The sequence below is a fragment of the Gobius niger genome (genome assembly GCF_951799975.1).
Source record: "Gobius niger genome assembly, chromosome: 1".
Lineage (NCBI taxonomy): Eukaryota > Metazoa > Chordata > Actinopteri > Gobiiformes > Gobiidae > Gobius > Gobius niger.
The window spans coordinates 42,550,629-42,569,581 of record NC_136852.1 but is presented as its reverse complement, the minus strand read 5'-3'; the positions used below and the strand labels follow the sequence as shown (position 1 = coordinate 42,569,581).

The 18,953-nt window shown below is 41.7% G+C and overlaps 1 protein-coding gene across 1 annotated transcript in view; it reads left to right on the top strand.

The window, feature by feature from the left end:
• The first annotated feature begins 1,037 nt into the window (after positions 1-1,037).
• The window catches only part of LOC306971251 (ral guanine nucleotide dissociation stimulator-like), a 71,047-nt gene continuing 53,131 nt past the window's right edge, over positions 1,038-18,953 (top strand). Inside the window, exon 1 of the mRNA XM_079567472.1 lies at positions 1,038-1,711. Within this exon, the coding sequence (XP_079423598.1) occupies positions 1,691-1,711 (21 nt within the window). The 5' untranslated portion in view covers positions 1,038-1,690. The remainder of the gene's footprint in view (positions 1,712-18,953) is intronic.

The window sequence follows — 18,953 nt, the reverse complement described above, 5'->3', positions numbered from 1 at the left end:
TGTCCCCTTTGGCAAGACACCCAACACCTTGCCTCCAGTGTCTGACACTGGTGTATGAATGTGAATGGGTGAGTGGTTCCTTGAAGTTCCTTTGAATGCCTAATGAAGGTAGAAAAGGGCAATACAAATGTGACCACTGACCGAAAAGGGGGTCACAGAACCATTTTCAATGCGAGTCTTATCACATTTCTTTCAATATTTATCTTTTATAAAAATATAGAAACATCTGAAGGTGTAAAAATGACTGTTGTTTTGGTCATAATTTAAGCTTGCTTTATCGGTGTATTTAACGTTTATTGAACAATGTATGAACATTAGTATATCCGATTTCTAATATGCAACTTTTTATGTAAAAAAAAAAGAAAGTTGATATTAGTACGTATTTGATCTTTCAGTGACCCTTCATTTCCTCCCTGTGACTCCTATGTTGCTTCAACATCGATTTTATTTCAGTTTTTTTTTAGTGTTGCTGGTGGGTTTTCGGAATGGAATATATTCTGGATACAGATCAATCAGGAGTGCAAACCCCAAAACCCAACAATTGATCCTGGAGCGTAAAGGCGCTAAGTTAACCACCCAAGCATCCGCTATGTCACTGAAAGGTCAAATACATCGTAGGCCTATTAACATCCACTTTTTTTTTTTTGGCATAAAAAGTTGCACAGTGCACCTTTAATGCTGAAAAAAAGCACCCTAGTTGAGGACCACTGTTTGAGACACCCCTGCAGTAAAGTTCTGCCAATTGAAAAAATAAATAAATAACCAGGCTTAATTTACTCAATGTAATTTTCGTACTCTGATTTATCGCAAGATTTTACAGCATACCATAATTCTATTTTATGGATAAATATTGCACAACACAGGCAGCGTTCCGTTTCTTTTCAAATGAATTCAGCCTCCCTGCTCCGTTTGTAAAAAAAAAAAAAAAGTCGTAAATCTTTGCGGTGACTTGTTTTCGTGTCCAGCGAGTTCCCCCCCCCCCCTCGTTTTTCAGCCTGTGGAGCCTTTAAGACCTCGGAGACGGAGACACAGGACTCCCCTCTCTCCCTCTCTCCCTCCAGTCTCAGCAACAGAGGCGGCGGAGGCGGAGGAGAGATTCCCCCCCGACCAGAGCAGCATCCATTACCGACAAAATCACGCCACATCTTCCCCTGGATCCACACTCCTCTCCCCGGGATGACATTTTGGGATAGTTCGGGGGGTCTTTTCCGTGGATTAACCCCGTCGTTTGAGATGTTTTCCCCCCTACGATTCCGCCAAGGATGTTACTAAGGGGGCGATAGATGAAGCGACAAGGAGACAAATAAAAAATTGATTTGCCGTTAGCAGCGCTAGCGAGCTAACATCTGCTAGCCGATATTATACGCCCATAAACTTCACTTTTGGCCTTTTTTATTAAGCGGAAAACAGTTTACGTGGATTTACTAATACGTTTTTTATAATTTAACGTGAATGCAGCTGGTAAAGGAGGCGGCTGTGGGCGTTTTTTGGAATAAAATTAGCCAAGGACTAGCCCCCTCAGAAGTAGCAGCAGCGGCAGCGGCAGCGACGGTCTGAGCAGCGGCACGAGCAGCGGAGGTTAACGGGGATTTGGAGGGGGGGTGGGATGCAGTGGCCGGGAATGGGGCGCCCCACGTCGGCCTGAAACCAAGAGAGGACACCGCTCCTGGAAGGTCATGCGACTGGGAGAATGATCATGCTGGAAAAACAGGTGAGTGCGTCGGGGGGTCGTGCTTTAAATGGACGCCGCTGTGGCTCATTTGAATTATGGTAATGAGGCGGTGGTGCCGCGTCCTCCAGACCGCAGGTGGCGGCGATTTACGGGCAGGAAATCGTGGCCAAAAGTGGGTAGATTCTGGATAAATGTGCCGAAATCAAACGGCCATGTTGTGTGTGTGTGGGGGGGAGGACGGGGGAGCTGTACAATCGGGTTTGTGCTGGAAAAGAACGCGGTGCTGTTTGGGTGAATGACACGGGACTGCTATCAATGCAAAAATGGGGAATGTGAGGATGTTGTCAAGCAAGGCAAGGCTACAATGGACTTTTTATTTTTTATTTATTTATTTATTTATTTATTTTTTAGATTCCCAAAACGCCACAAAGAAAAGACAAATGAACCAGGTATAGCTTGGGTGGACTCCATAATCATGAGCAGCAGGAAGCAATATCAGGATTCAATATAGGTCAAGCACTAAACCATATGGGATTAATATAAACTGGGACTTGATTGAACCAGTATCTGGTCATAACTGGGGGCTGAGAGAGTGGAAACTAAATCATGTCTAAATCCAAGGGATGAATCCTAAAATGCCGGTAGGTAAGAGGCAAAGCAAGGACAAACGGTAGGATGAAGGCATGTGCAGATAACAAACTCATACGCTGTCATAATGAGAAAGAAATGATGACTAATGTTGGCCTGAAGCTGTTGGGACCGGGACACAAACAGCTGGATTACAAAAAAGAAAGAAAGTTAATTATTCTCAACTTGTATCGCCATAATGAAGGAGTTAGTTTGACGTGAAAATTGTTAGAAAGCACGGTTTTATTGATGATATGGACTCAAGTATTGCTCGTTTTCCCTGGTTTGATATCTTCCTTGGGCACAGGATGTTCAGTGCTTCTTCAATGCCAATGTTTTACTTTTCCTGTACAAAAATTGGCAACGTTTGTCTTTGTTTCTTCATGAATTTGTACTATAGATAATATTTACTATAGGCGCTATCCCATCAAATAAACGAATAATTAGGAAAAACAACACGAGAGGCTGTCATACGCGCTTCCAGAAATAAATCAGGATAATCTAGATTAGATAGTAATAGTGCAAATCCGGACTTAATTTGGAAACTAAAGCGGGATTACTGTAGCGTTCACAATAAATGTTAATAACCCAATCTGCAGAATAACGTCGACCATTTGGATCACAGACTAACTAACCCAGCACTAATCTGAACCAAAGGCGTTTGATTGAATTTCCCAGTGCGATGCTAATGACCGGTTGAGACGCCGGAGGGAGAGGGTTTTTTGCAGGTGTCTGGCTGAACTCGAAGCCCGTGTCGGCCTCCAGCTGTGGGCAGATGTTCCCGATGTTTGTACCTCCCAGGAGTTCGCCTCGTCTTCTCTGCATCTTTCCAGACGCACCATATTTAGACCGAGGCTGCTATTTTTATCACTAAAGCCCGGTCTCTTCTGACAACAAGTCAGCGGTTCGGATTTGGAAGACTTTCTCTCGGGGTCTTGTGTGTTTAAGGAAGTATCTTTTGCTTGACATTGTTTGAGTTGCTCTTCATTCCAATCAGGCCTATGCTTTTTATTTTTTTATCCATAGTTTGCGCTGTCTCCTGGGTGACACTGGAATGGAACTCAATTGCTGTTTTATGTAGTAATGTCACTTTGTCGCTCAAAAAGATAATTTTCCCTGATCATTGTTTGACAGTGGATTTGATTCACAAAGCTGCCATATTATTCTTATGGCTGAAAGTCCTTTCTACGGACATGTTTTTGAATGTATCATGCTGTTTTTAACATTTTTTAATTGTTGATGTTACTTTATTTGTGACGTGACCTTGATTGTCTAGAAAGGCACCTAAGAAATAAAGCATCATTATTATTTTTATTAATGTTGTCTCAACCTTTGGACGTCTTTTGTGAGGAAACAATTGCACCATAGTTCTTATCTGCTGGAAGAGAGGACTTTGAACTTTGTGACTGTATTTGTTTCATGTGAATCGGCCCAGGAATTACAGAGAAATTATCTTAATAAGCTAAGACTAGAAATATGGATTTGACAGTTACCATGGCTATTCACCGCCTCAACTTTAAACTATAGGCCCTTTTAGAAGGCTGTGACCCCACATGAACGCAGCCTATTGTTCTGAAAAAACTGCAAAGGGCAGAGATTAGTTTTTACATTTTTCTTCAACTTTTTCGTTAAAGCCACACCGCGTAAACTTTTACTGAATAAATAAAATTGCATTACAAGCTTTAGATTTATGACAGACATTTTCATAGTTGAAAAATGCCTCATAAAAGTAAAAACAAACATGTGCTGTGAGCGGCTCAGCTCTCCTAAGACATGACATAACTTTACCGGGAGTGGGTACGTCTACAGCTCGTTTCCATGGAGATGTCGACTAAAGGCAGCAGAATTTTGAGGTTTGGTTCCATTCTTCGATTACCCACTGCAAAAATAGTATTTTCTGTTTTGAGCTGGTCATTAGGAACATGTTTTGTAGATGACAACGTCAAGTTCAAAATGTTACGCATCGTGCCTTTTAATTTCCCCCCTATTTTATCCCAAATTTCTCACCCCCCCCCCACACACTTTTCCCCCTCACATCTCTTGTACATTTGCATATCTTCTTAACTGCAATTTTGATAATAACTTCTTGTATATATTGCCCACCTCTGCCTTTTATTCATTTCTATTTTTTATTTTTTGTTTTACTGATGAAAATCACATTTTTAAAATGTGATTTTCAAAAGAAAAAGTAAACCAACAACCTGGAATTAAAAGTTACAGATCAAATTCTTTATCTAGTACAGGTTTGTTTTCCCAGTTTGTCTGCTGGATGCTCTCGCTGTGAGTGACTTCCTGTCTTTCAGCCTCAGCTCAAAAACAAAGACACAAACATTAATAAAACATCACACGGAGGAGACGGGCTGAACAAAGAAATCCCCGAGGAGGAGCGTGGTATTTCGGCCCAAAGCAGCGGGATGTAGCGGTCGTCCAGGGTTTATGGACTTTGGCCTATTTCTTTCAGTCGTTTGTTGTTAATGAACTGTTGAATTAATGAAGTGTTTACAGGCGAGAATCGATCGGGGAGTTTTCAGCCTGAGTGGACGCGAGTGGAGCCAGGAGGAGGAGGAGGAGTTAGAAGAGGCTTTATTTGGACAAATGGACTTGTGAGATGTTGTTGTTCAGACGTGCTGTACTTGGGGCCAGTGACTGTTTCAGTCACGCTGTGTTCTGTGCACGACCGCACAATATGTCGTCAAATTATCGTCATTGCAATATTAGGTGAAGCAATATCCGTGTCGCATGAAGCCGCGATATATCTCAAAATGGCTGAAATGATGCATGTGGCGCTCACACATGTGGTTAAGTTAAATTTGAGTTTCCTTTCCTAATTTTTCTCCCTTTCACCGAGGGCTGGCTGCCGTAAAAAAAACAACGGTGCTTTACGATGCTGAAACCTGATCGATAGAGTCATCTAGAACCAGAAAACAGAACTATAATGTTGATTTCTTGTTTCATGGCACGGTAGCGCTCCAGGAAGGTCCTGGGTTTGATTCTCACCTGGACGGGGCCTTTCGGAGTGGAGTTTGCATGTTCTCCCTGTGTCTGCGTAGGTTTCCTTTACCACTAAAAACATGTACAATCGGTGCGTCCTCCAGCCAGATGTTTCTGACCATCAGCCTGTCTCCACATCTGGAGATGGGTCCCAGGGCGTGACACTGCGGTCGCCCACTGCTCCTTAGGGTCACTCCTACGGGGAAGTTTGCCTTACCTTTTCCCTTAAAAGCCGTTTCCTTTCGAATGTATATCATTTATTTGAGCTGAAACAACCACTTCCTTTCGTGCAGTCCCTGGACCAACAGCTTCAAAACTTGGTCGCTAAGGATTTTTTTTCTTTTTCAGTACCTGCTTTCGATACTTTTATCTTTTCGGTGCCAGTAGTACGTAATCGTTTTTCCCGATACCATACTGGACAAAACCAACTTTGATCTTTTACCCGTAAATGGTAAATGGTCACATTTTATATACCGCCTTTCTACCTTCTATTGTATCGATATCGAGATATGAACACTCAAAACATTAAATTTAAAAAAGCAAGATGTAAACGATGGATTTTTATGAATAAAACTACACTGTTTTGTATTATGTTTTCATTTTTCTGAAAAATACTTGGTTTTCACCTAACCCATAGTTACATCATATTGCATCGTATCAATATCAAGATCTATATTAAGATAAGATGGTACTTTATTGATCTCACAGATGGAGAAATTGCATTCGATGAGAGAGCATCCGGCAGCAGCACCCATTCAGTGCGCACCACTAAATAACTAATTGAGATATGGAATTTTGTCTATATCGTTCAGCCCGACACAGTAGGCAAAAATCTTTCTTTTAAGGACTCTGCTGTCATTATGAATCAGTAAACTTACAGTCTGTTAGCGTTACGTCGCCAACAGCGGTGCAAAAAGCCATTTTATGTCCTGTCCACTTCAAACGTCACACCTTTATCTCCAGAGGGCTTTATAGACACTTACAGGGGCGGACTGGCCATATTCTGGAAGAGCACAGAAGGGCCACTGGCTCTAGGGCCACCAGTCCTGCCTCAACTGAGTTTACCCAAATTGAAAAGCTAAAAAGAAAAGCATCAAAATAGCAAGAAAAAGAGGATGAAAACATGAGAAAAACACGGACAAAAAAAACCTACAAAAACGTGAGAAAAAAACAACAAAAAATGATAGAAAAAATGATTAAAAAAACAACAAAAATATGACAATGTGGCGACGTGACGAAAAGTTTCCGTCACTTTTGTAGGTCTTAGCTTTCAAATGAGGCGCTACGTTGTTGCTCTCCAGTCGAGAAGCTTTTTGATTTGGGTAAAGCCCAGTATAAAAAAACATGAATCTAAAAGGAATTCCGTGGAGTATGGTGCACCACAAGGTTCAGTTTTGGGACCATTATTATTTATTATTTATATTAATGTTTTTGCTTCTGTTTCTACGACCACCTTTCCCGTTCTTTTTGCTGATGATACCGGTCAAAAAAATAATAATAAAAAGCCGAACTGGGGAAAATGCACTCGTTAGTGTTAAGGCGGGGGGTAAGAGGTTAAAATATGTATTTGTGGAAATGCACAATTACGCTAATTTGGGCCAGGCTGGTCAGAGTCCAGGGCTGTTTTTCAGTCCCAGTCCGACACTTAATCCAAGCGTTCAAGATAAAAAGTTACAGCTCACTCCAGAGATGTTTGCTTTTTTTCTTTTAGGTTAGGTATGTGCCTAAAAATTTTCCGAAAAGCCTGTAAAAGCCACAATAAACGTCTTAAACCCAATACGACCTTCCTCCTGTCTGTTTGCTCCTTGTATTAGCCTCTTGATCACAGATAAAACTCTCATGTCCCGACTTTACTAAATCCACATCTTGTCCCTGAACTCAAACAAGAGTGGTTACAAATCAGACGTTTTCCTCTCCTCTCCCCCCCCTCTCTCTCTCTCTCTTTCCTTTGGTCGTTGGAGTCGCCGCGAGGCCTGTCCTTGAAAATGTAAAGTGTTTTAACAGAGTAGCAGAGAGCGCTGGCGGCTCCGTCTGCATCTGGAGCGCTCGCATTCAGACACTGGCTGCATTTGAAATCAGGTTTTCGGAGACGAATGTTTGGGCTTTGAGTGGTTCGTTTGAGAATGTGATTAACGTGTTCTTATTTTGGCTCATTTTATGTGGAATTCTTCGAGGAATTCTTGACTGCTTTTGATCCATCTTTCAATGACACTAGTTTATTTGCAAGAAATGCATTGTTTTCACTCAAAGAAATGAAATGGAATCTACTGTTTTCGATGAGGAAATGTTTGATCCTGATAAGAAAGCAAATCAGTGATGCATTTGATATCTTAAACATCACCAGTAACAGGAGTCTGTCAGTTCTGTCAAATCTAGGGGCTTGGTCTGAGGCAACAGAGCAGACCCCGCCTCCACGTCTCCCCCAAAGCCTCCAAGACGACCCCTTTCCAGGAATTTTTGACTTTTGTTTGTGGGTGGGGAAAGGCTCTGGCACGCCCGTTTACGCTCTCTTTAAGTTTCCAGCGAATTTGAGTCTCCTCGTGCGACACAGAGAAGCGCGTTCGCCACATAACTCTTCTTTCTCATCGTTCTCAGTGAATGTGGGGCGTTTTTATTTTTTATCTGTCGGCTGTGCAGATAAGCGTCGTTCACATCCGCAGACACGGGGAGAACATGAGAACCCCACACAGAAAGGCCTGTTTCCAGGAGGGAATCAAACCCGGGACCTTGTGGCTGTGAAGCACTAACCGGCACGTAGGCCTGTCACGATAACAAATTTGAAGTTCGATATATTGAGTCGGGAAAAATATCACGATAAACGATATTGTTGACTCTAATGATACTAGATACTAGGGCTGGGACGATCCACTTTTGTCACAATCTGATGCGTATCACGATACTCAGGGGCCGATACGATACAATAAGTAATTATGATTTGAAATATGTTTACCTTAAAATGTATAATAAGAAATGTGTCCAAAGTTTATAAACCCAATGCCCTTTTGACAGTTTTTGAAGTGTTAACCTCGAAAAGTGAATCAACACAAAATGTAGCAAAGTGCTGTTACTGGAAAACAAAGGAGTGCAAGGTAAAAATGCCTCCAAACCAAGTATTGAAAGTATTGCGATACTTGGAAAAAGTATCGATACTTGGTGTTGCAGCACAAAGTATCGCGATCCAAATCCGATCCGATATTTTGTCTCAGCCCTACTAGATACTGTCAACTCTCAGACATAAAAATGACAGTAAACCTTTGGTCTAAAAGTGCATCAAAACAGTGCTTCCCAACCTTTTATTGTCTTGTGTACCCCTTGGGCCTTTCAATGGTCGTCCGTGTACCCCCTACCTCAGGGGTGTTGCAGTTTATTTAGAAAGTATTTACTTAAAAATGGTATTTGTAAGAAAAAGGACAATTGTGCAGTCAAAATAAAACAAAAATTCTCCGAAGGCAACACATTTTACTGAAAAATATAGCTTTTCCTATAAAAACTATGTTCAATTTCCCCCTTTTTTTCAATCTGAAATAGTTTCAAGTACCCCCTGCTAGGTCCTCGAGTACCCCCCCCCCCCGTACCCCTGGTTGGGAAACACTGGCCTAAAATACCACACAAGCTGCAATAAACATGAAATATTGTATCATTGTATTGGAAAGGGTCTCAACAGGTCTGTGCTTTGTCTCCGCTTTTGTTTGCGAATATGATGTTTTGAATACAATGATACAAATGTGAAGCTCAAACTGAATAAACCCAACACCGCTCTTTAAATCCACAAAAGAAGACTAAATCGAAGCCGTTTTTGCAAACCCCTGTGACCCCACACTGCGTACGCCGTGTTTTCCAGACCGGCTCCGTGTCACTCTGACCTCTGTGTTGTTCTGTGCAGTGGAACAAAGGCTTTTCTCTGTGGTTTAACAGCAGCAGATAACATCATTCACAGCTGCACAAACCCTACGTCAGGCGCTTCCCAAGCTGTGGAGCGCACACGGCATGTTTTTAGACGGACTTCTAGTAGTCATGACAAATGGACACTTTCTAGCTTTTTCAATGTAGATTCTGGTTTGGGATGTGTTATTTTATCGATGCATTTTTACCCAGCCCGAGGTTCAGCATCGCACCTTATGCAAAATTAGTCTTGGTATTTGTGTAACTGTCCTCTCCATATGTGGCTTTTCGAAATATCGGTGCAGTCTGTAAAGCAGCTGCTGTTGTGATATTGGGCTGTACAAAACAACTTGATTTGATTTGGATTAGATTTAACAAGAAAAGTCCCACTATTAATACTTCTTTTCCACAATCTGTAATAACTTGTACCTATGTGTTAGATACACAATGGAATAACTTGTATTAGTACTTTGTAAGTACATAATGTAATAGGACATGAGACCCTCAGGGCTTGAAGTTAGGTTTAGAGTTAGAATTAAGTCTTATTACATTATGTACCGACAAATTACAAATACATATTATTTCATTGTGTATCTAACCCATAGGTACAAGTTATTACACATTGTTACAAAGCCCATTACATTGTACTAAATTTAGCTAGGTACAATGTATCAAGGTTACTGTAAAATAGTGTTACCATCATTTTAATAGTATAATTAATAATATACTTTTTTTTCTCTGATATCTGTACTTTTACAATACTTAGTTTTCGATACAGATATTTTAACTGTGTATCATTGAATTGAGCTGAAACAACCAAGTCACGTCTTTAATACTTTCTCCTGACCAACAACATCAAGACTTCATTGGTCTCTAAAACTATAATTTATTTTTCAGGACCTGCTTTCGATGCTCTAACTTTTTCAATACCTGAACTGTTTTTGGATACCACACTGGTATCGTATAAGGGTGCCCAGCTCTAGTAGTGAATGTAACTGTTTCTCATCATTTGTGTAACTGCTGTTGTGATCGTAAATCAGACAAAGCATGAAAGGAAGTAAAAAATACTAGTATTTCCAAAGGAAATGCCAGAAAAAAATACAAAAATATTTTTTCTGAGGAAGAAAGCTCATGAAACACAAACTGCATTTATTTATGTGTCTACTTAGGGACCGATCACGCAACATCTCACTTACAAATTGTATGCCCTATGAGGTGAGCTAAAGTCGCTGCTCCCGCCGTTAATATAGCATTAGCCACATTAGCTTCATAGTCTGTCTTTCAGCTGCTTCTTTCCTCTTCTTATTGGCACATCATTTCATAAACTTCACAGAAAGGTGGTGTTTGTCCAGTGTTCAGACTTCCCTGGCTTTCCTTCAGCTGCCTTCATTACTTTGTGCAGAGGGATTCTTGTGATGGAAATAGCCGTACGTGCTGTGTTGAACTGTGCTGTGTGGAAAAGGCCTATAAGATTCAGAATCTCTATATTGACCCTATAGATGCCATGTTGTTTTGTTTACAGTGGAACTGACCTGCTCTTTACCTGCTCCTCCTCGTCCTGTGTTTGTCACGAACAGGAAGTGAGGCGGCGGCTTTACACAAGCTCTTCCTGTCCACTTTCAATGTCCGATCCTAAAACGCGCTGATTACTTTGAATGGGCTGCAGCTAAAATGAGGCGACATAAATCTCTCGTAATGTTGCTCCACTGTGATTTGTGATGGAGAGTCATTTTGTAATCGGACCTTTTCATAGTTTATTGCTGAGAACAAAATCCATAATAATGGGCCATGCCGCACAAACATGGCCCATTTCCATGGTAACTGTGAATTTATAACATTCCATCCTGAACTCCTGAAATGATATTGAATACATAGAAAGCTCTTCACATACAGTACATAGATTTGCATCATATGTTGCACTGCCTGTTATGAATGTATTTACCACAAATTAGGGAGACAAAAATACACTTTATAAATGCGTACTGGGAATACAACGGATTATGGCACATCACATGACGCATCGTGCAAATGTGCATTGTTTCCTTTAACCATGGCATAAGGCGTTTTAAATACGAAACAAAAATAGTTCAGTAATGCATTCCTTTGTTTTTTGAAAAGTAAATGTACATTATAATGCTGTAGTGGAAGAGTAACTGCAGGAGAATATCCATCCATCCATCCGTTCTTCTGCTTTATCCTGGGCCGGGTCGCGGGGGCAGCAGTCTCAGCAGAGATGCCCAGACTTTCCGATCGACACACACCTCCTCCAGCTGTTCTGGGGGGACCCCGAGGCGACACCAGGCCAGAGACATAGTCCCACCTCCTGGGTCTTCCACGACGCCTCCTCCCAATAGGTCATGCCTGATGAACCCCTTAACTCCCACCTGAGCCGAGCACATTTTCTCCAGTTTGGCTTTACCCCGGTCCAAACGCTTCTGGAAAAAAGCTGTGAAAATAGCAACAAAACTGAGACGAAAAAAATTATGGAAATGTGACAAAAAAGTGATAAAACATTGACAAAAAAGTGACGAAAAATTGATGAAAAAGTGGCAAAAATGTCACAAAAATGTCACAAGAAACTGACCCAAAAAAAATTGAAAAAATGACAAAAATGTGACAAAAAATGACCAAAAAAATGACAAAAATGTGATAAAAAATTCACGAAAAAATTACCAAAAATGTACAAAAATGATTTGAATATCCAACAAAAAAAAGATGGACGTGAGGAAAAAGATCCTCTCGGTCCAGGCGGGAGTTAAGAGGTTAAAGTGCGCTAGAATACAGTTACTCAAAATGAGTATTCTAATTTCTAAATGCATATACTAAATACATGTATTCTGTTTCTCCTCAATTGCTGGGTTGCAGGTGACATCACAGCGTTCTAAAGGCCTATACTATTATATAGAGGAAAAATGATTTTGTTTTTGAGGAAATTTTTGGTCTTGTACAGAGAGATCTTGGACCCAGTGACTGATATTAAAGATAATTTTTTTAATTCATATATTTTCTTTTTAGCTATGACTTGTGAAAGTGTAATGTTATTAATAGGAAAAACTGGCTCCTGCCCCCCGCTGGGTCCGATGACATCATCACATTCTAGAACCTGCAACCCAGCAATAATGGATGTGGCTGGTTTAGCCTTGGTTTAGTCCTGGTTTAGTCTTGTTTTAGTCCTGTCCTGGTGTAACCCTGATTAGCTACAGCTCTTGTGTGATTGTCAGTCTGCAGTGATCGGTATCTGGTTTAGTTTCGACAGGGTTTAGTCCAGCTTTTCTGGGTGAATCTATCTGAAACGGAGCTGCGCTGAACTCATCTTGTCATAGTGCGCATTTTGAAAAGTCCTGGAACATTCACATTTGAGAGAAAGCGGCACAACAAACCGCGAAAACAATCCCTTGCATTTCAGAACGCGATGAATCCTTGAGCCCCGAACTGAAATTCTCCTCGCACTCCGCCGTGAACCGTCGCTGGAGCTCGGAGGACAGTGCGCACATTTCTTTCGGACTTGGCTCGGCTTTTGCTGAGCCGTGCTGTGTTTCCATGGCGACGGGTCTTCCACAGAATCCAGTTCGGAGGCCGACGGTGAATTTTAAAGTGTTTCCCAGAGATTCCTCCTCCTCCTCCACCTCCTCCTTCTGTCTGTGCAACGTTTGTTTTAGCGACACTGCATCTGCACGTAAGGTCTTTGCCCTCGGATATGTTTTCTTAAGGCAAATAACTCGTGAAAAGGCGCCGGAATCTCGGTTTTGTTATACATTTAGTGCGACTTGCTCCTTTTATCGCTCATCGTGTGATAACATTGAGAGGAGAATGAGTCATGCATTGGCTGAACCAAAGGAGGAACAAGACAGATCAATGTTTTTTTTATATAAATTCAATAAAACGTCTCGCTTAGTATGCAACGAGGGATGGAAACACCAAATTTTGCCTTCGAAATCCTTTATTTGCATAATTCGTTTATCCACTCGCTTGGAGGTGTTTTTAGATTTTTGCAAATAATGATAATAATAATAATATGGAAGTACCTAAAGGATGGATTTATCGCATAAAGTTTACATAGTTTTTTTGTGAAGAAATCAAGTAGTTAATCCATCAGGTTGTCTAGTCCAAACATCGCTGCACTGTCTTATATCCACACAAAGACAAAACACTTATAGTTTCAGAAACGTTCTTTGTAAGCACGAAGCCAGTTTAGTAAATGTGTGCGTCCACATGGGTCGACTCAGGTCTGTGAAAATGGCGCAATTCATCTTCCAGGCCTGTGTGAGGCGCTGTGACACTAACACAGAGAATAGAACAAGATGTAGACGCATGTGCAGTGAAATTATATGGATTGTAAACAGTGAAAATGAAACTGATTCAAGGATTTAGGATCTACAAAAGAGATGAGGAGGAGAGTTTATTCTTCAGACGTAGCAGGACTAGAGCAGAAAAACCTGTCAGTGACTTTTACTGTCAGTCCAAAAACAGACTGACTCGGCCGTGTTTTTCTACTTGTCACCTGTGGCTTGTGGACTGCAAAGAGCAAAGAGGAGCGGAGTAAAACCATCATAGATCCATGAGTAAAACTCATTATAAGGTCAGTAGATTATGGATCACAGACTCTGGAGCTGTGATGTCATTGTTTTAGTAAATGTTGCGGAGACACGTAAACGCCGTTTTGAGATCTTTCCACTCTGGGACCTAGTTTGGAACATGTTCGTGTCCAGACCCCCAAGACGCCGGGCTCGTATTGACGACACACTGGAGTGATAAAATATCTTTGTGTTTGGTCCTCAGCTTGACTTCGTATGGACAAGGCCTTAAGGCTATTTTATGCTCTCCATTTGAAACACATACAGATTCCAATATAGCTTTCTGTCCGTCTCCTGCGTGGTTCTGTCCGTACAAGTAGCTAGGCCATTAGGAACGTGTTAAAGCATAAATGCAGTAACGGCAACTACGCTCTATTTACGTACGAAATGGGAGCAGAAATAAGCCTTACCTTAAAGGAATAGGTCACCGCTTTTAAATACGGAGATATGTTCTTACCTTAAGTTAGTTGAATCGATGCGTCTGTCTTTACGCGTGCGCTCAGTCACGGAAAAAGTCTGCAGATGATGTTAACATTTAGCCTCTCCTCCTTTCCTCTATGGACCCAAACGGGAGTGACGTTAGAAGCAACCAAGCTCTTCACGTTTTCCTTATTTAAATACGGTTACACATGTATTGTTACGCAAAATCTCTATAAAGGTCTATAATCCTGTAAAAACATAAACACTTGGCATCTCCAGCATTTATTACTTTAGGCGATTCAATCACAGTTTCTGTCCCAGCTTTGATTAGTTGCCGTTAGCATTAGCATGCTGTTGCGAGCTGCGTCTTTTTGCGCGGCGATCAAAAATACAATTGCGATTGGTGTGAGGGCTGGCCAGCAGGGGGCAGGTATCTCTCAATAGAGAGTTGTCCAAAGAATATGTTGTGCAGAGTTAAAGCAGTACTAAGTAACGTGTTTACCTTATTAAATCCTTTCCGTAGTCCCTGTGGGGGAAATACAAGTGTTTATGGGATGATTGGAGGGTCTTTCATCTCCCCCTGGTGTCTCTGGACAGAAAACCATGTTTGCAACTTTACTGCCACCGGTCCGGAGAAAGCAATACACACTAATGGAATCACGAAGAAGAAGCTAACATGCTAACGGGCAAAGCTAACTGCGGGCTAACGTCACTTTAAACAGTATTTACAGCCAAGTTTGAGTGAAAAAAAATATTTCCATTGTATAATTGGATGTACAGTATCCCTCCCTCCCTTCGCCTTTCCTGTCAGCGTAGTATTTACTCTCCAAGACAATAAGTTAAAAAATCGTAACTTGCTACTACACCTGCAGTTGCCCTTATGGCCTCTAGGGGGAAGAGTTACTTAGTGCTGCTTTAAAGGGACTATAAGGAGTTTAAAAATGTTAAAATTAAGTATTTCCCTCCCCCTACATGTTCCAGCCATGTCCTAATGTGTAGAATGAGCTCAGACCTGTTCACCACAACTGCCTCTAAAATCCTGTACTGTCACTCAAAAATGTGTCACTTCGGCCCGAATTGCCGTCATGCACGAGCTTAATATAGAAGGTGCAGTTACACATCTGGCCTGAGGTGGCAGTAGTGAGTATAAAATGGCGAACTTGCTTCCAGCCCCTTTAAATAATAATAAAAATAATAAATAAAATAAAATAAAAAATTTAAGGCAACAAATAATCGTTTGAATAATTGTGATTTCAATTATTACTAAAATAATCGTGATTATTATTTTTTCTATAATCGAGCAGCCCTGGAAGATCCGGGAGATATCGGCTTTTATCGGCGCTAGATCGGCCGATAGCTGATATTGTAAAATCCTTTTATGATCAGTCATATGTTTACCTTAAAATGTGTCAAAAGAAAACAATCATGGCTCCTTTTATAAACCAAAATCATTTATATTTATTGAAGAGTTAAGATTGAAAAATGCATTAATTGCTGTTGCTGGAAAACAAAGTGCATGATGAAATGCCCCAAACACAAGTATTGAAATGATTCACATTCTGGGATAGTATTTTTTTTCAGCCAGCATTTAAAGTGTTAAGATACTTAGCTTTAGTGTGTGTCGCCTAAATGAACATTTATTAATGGAATTACAAATAAAAGCGGGTAAATATTTCCGACAAGTTAAATAAATGTGGTCACTAAAACATAAAAAGCTGCACTTGGAGTTAAATCGCTCACACACAGTGCGCCGTCTGCTGGGCAAATGCTGCAACTGCACCATTTCGCCGACTGCCGTAACCAGGTAACCACCGGCCCCGCCCATCATTCGCAAAAACTCTTTGATGGAAACACAACTTGTGGTTGGCAGGCGGATTCACCACACATGGCGGCTCACGTGAGCATAATAGAGTAGTTAAAGTCACACTACGGGCTGGGAAGCGGCGCCATCTCCTGACGCTTCAACAGGCGAGGATCGACCGCTCTTTATCAGACGCACGAGAAGTCATAAAGTTACGGTTACTCGAGAGGAAATGTTTTCTTCTGCATTTTAGTGACGACCGACTGCATGATGGAAATGATTTACTTTGAGCAGAGTTCTAGACTCATTTGAAAACAACGAGAGGCTCATTCACCAGATCAAATACAATATTGGTTAAGCACTGGACCAGCGGAATGGATTTAGCCATAGCAGTAATGATTCTGACAGTTCTTGACTTAGTGTATCAAATAAGTACAGAAAAGAAATATTTTCATACAGCACATTATCATTTCTTCATTAAGACCGTGCTATTATTAATTTCCTGCATTTCTTGTCACATAATTTTCTCCTAAAAATGTGCCAGCCTAACCACAATTCATTCGAGTCATAGATTGTTTCCTCTGGTTGCTTCGAATTTCTCCGCACTTGCACTGTACTTTAACAAATGCTGAATTATGCATATATTTCTCTACTAAATAAAGCTGCAGAGACATGGAGAGGGGCAAAGTGGCTCATAAATACTTAAAAAACGAACAATGCAAACAGGAATCTATGCTTCATGTTACATATGCTAACGCCAGCTACGCTAAGTGCCGTTTTTCCACTTCTACCGAACAATTTGCTGTGGTAGAACATCCACATGGACCTGATTTTGGCCTGACTTTATTGAAAACTGCAAAAAAATAGTGATTTCCCCCTTGAGGCCACACCCCTTGGTTGCCACGTTGCCGTCTCTATGCAAATGACTCAAGAGTAGACTCCTGTGATGAAACTGAAGCGACACCCAGAGATTGTTCCTGTTGATGAACCTGGTTTGACTTTCCAGTTACATAGTGTTTACGCGGGGCATTGGCGTTCAAAGTTATGAATAAACTGCACTAAAATAAAGCTCTTTAGTGTCATTAAATTTCAATCATGTTCAAATTGCCCCAGGTTTCTCTGTTTAGCATCACTGCATAAATATATTTATCCAGCCACATGTCACCAGGCACAGTGTGTGGCAGCAGCAGGTTGTTATTTGGGTCATGCTTGTGTTTGGGTTGTGCCATACGCAAAGATATAAGAGACAGAGCGAGGGGAGGAGGGAGAAGGGGGGAGAAAGAGAGGGGGGAGAGAGACAAAGACGAGAGAGAAAGAGACTTTTCACATACATTTATTATCAATTTCTTACTCGATACAACTCGTAAAAAATATGATTCAAATCATCAATTTACCTAGGGGAGAGACAGGAGAAGGGGGAGAGACAGAGAGAAGGGGGGGAGAGAGAGAGAAGGGAGAGAGAGAGAGAGAGAGAGAGGAGAAAGAAAGAAGGGGAGAGAGAAAGAAAGAAGGGGAGAGAGAAAGAAAGAAGGGGAGAGAGAAAGAAGGAAGGGGAGAGAGAAAGAAGGGGAGAGAGAAGGGGAGAGAGAAAGAAGGGGGAGAGAGAGAGAGAAAGAAAGGAGCGAGAGAGAACGAAAGAGAGAGAGAAGGGGCGAGAGAGGGGAGAGAGAGAGGAGAAGGGGTAAGGGGGAGAGAGAGAATGAAAGAAGGAGAGGGAGGGACAGAGAAAGAAAGGGGAGAGAATGAAAGGGAAAGAGAATGAAAGGAGAGGGAGGGAGAGAGAAAGAAAGAAGGGGAGAGAGTAAGAAAGAAGGGGAGAGAGTAAGAAGGGGAGAGAGAAAGAAAGAAGGGGAGAGAGTAAGAAAGAAGGGGAGAGAGTAAGAAAGAAGGGGAGAGAGTAAGAAGGGGAGAGAGTAAGAAGGGGAGAGAGAAAGAAAGAAGGGGAGAGAGTAAGAAGGGGAGAGAGAAAGAAAGAAGGGGAGAGAGAAAGAAAGAAGGGGAGAGAGTAAGAAAGAAGGGGAGAGAGTAAGAAGGGGAGAGAGAAAGAAAGAAGGGGAGAGAGTAAGAAGGGGAGAGAGAAAGAAAGAAGGGGAGAGAGAAAGAAAGAAGGGGAGAGAGTAAGAAAGAAGGGGAGAGAGTAAGAAGGGGAGAGAGTAAGAAAGAAGGGGAGAGAGTAAGAAGGGGAGAGAGTAAGAAAGAAGGGGAGAGAGTAAGAAGGGGAGAGAGAAAGAAAGAAGGGGAGAGAGAAAGAAGGAAGGGGAGAGAGAAAGAAGGGGAGAGAGAAAGAAGGGGAGAGAGAAAGAAGGGGAGAGAGAGAAAGAAGGAAGGGGAGAGAGAAAGAAGGAAGGGGAGAGAGAAATAAAGAAGGGGAGAGAGAGAAAGAAGGGGAGAGAGTAAGAAAGAAGGGGAGAGAGTAAGAAGGGGAGAGAGAAAGAAAGAAGGGGAGAGAGAAAGAAAGAAGGGGAGAGAGTAAGAAAGAAGGGGAGAGAGTAAGAAGGGGAGAGAGAAAGAAAGAAGGGGAGAGAGAAAGAAAGAAGGGGAGAGAGTAAGAAAGAAGGGGAGAGAGTAAGAAGGGGAGAGAGAAAGAAAGAAGGGGAGAGAGAAAGAAAGAAGGGGAGAGAGAGAAAGAAGGGGAGAGAGAGAAAGAAGGGGAGAGAGAAAGAAGGAAGGGGAGAGAGAAAGAAGGGGAGAGAGAAATAAAGAAGGGGAGAGAGAGAAAGAAGGGGAGAGAGAGAGAAAGAAGGGGAGAGAGAGAGAAAGAAGGGGAGAGAGAGAGAAGGGGAGAGAGAGAAAGAAAGGAGCGAGAGAGAACGAAAGGAGAGAGAGAGAGAAGGGGCGAGAGAGGGGAGAGAGAGAGGAGAAGGGGTAAGGGGGAGAGAGAGAATGAAAGAAGGAGAGGGAGGGAGAGAGAAAGAAAGAAGGAGAAAGAAAGGGAGAAGGAGAGAGAGAGAGGCAGAAGGAGAGAGGGAGAGCAAGAGAAGATAGA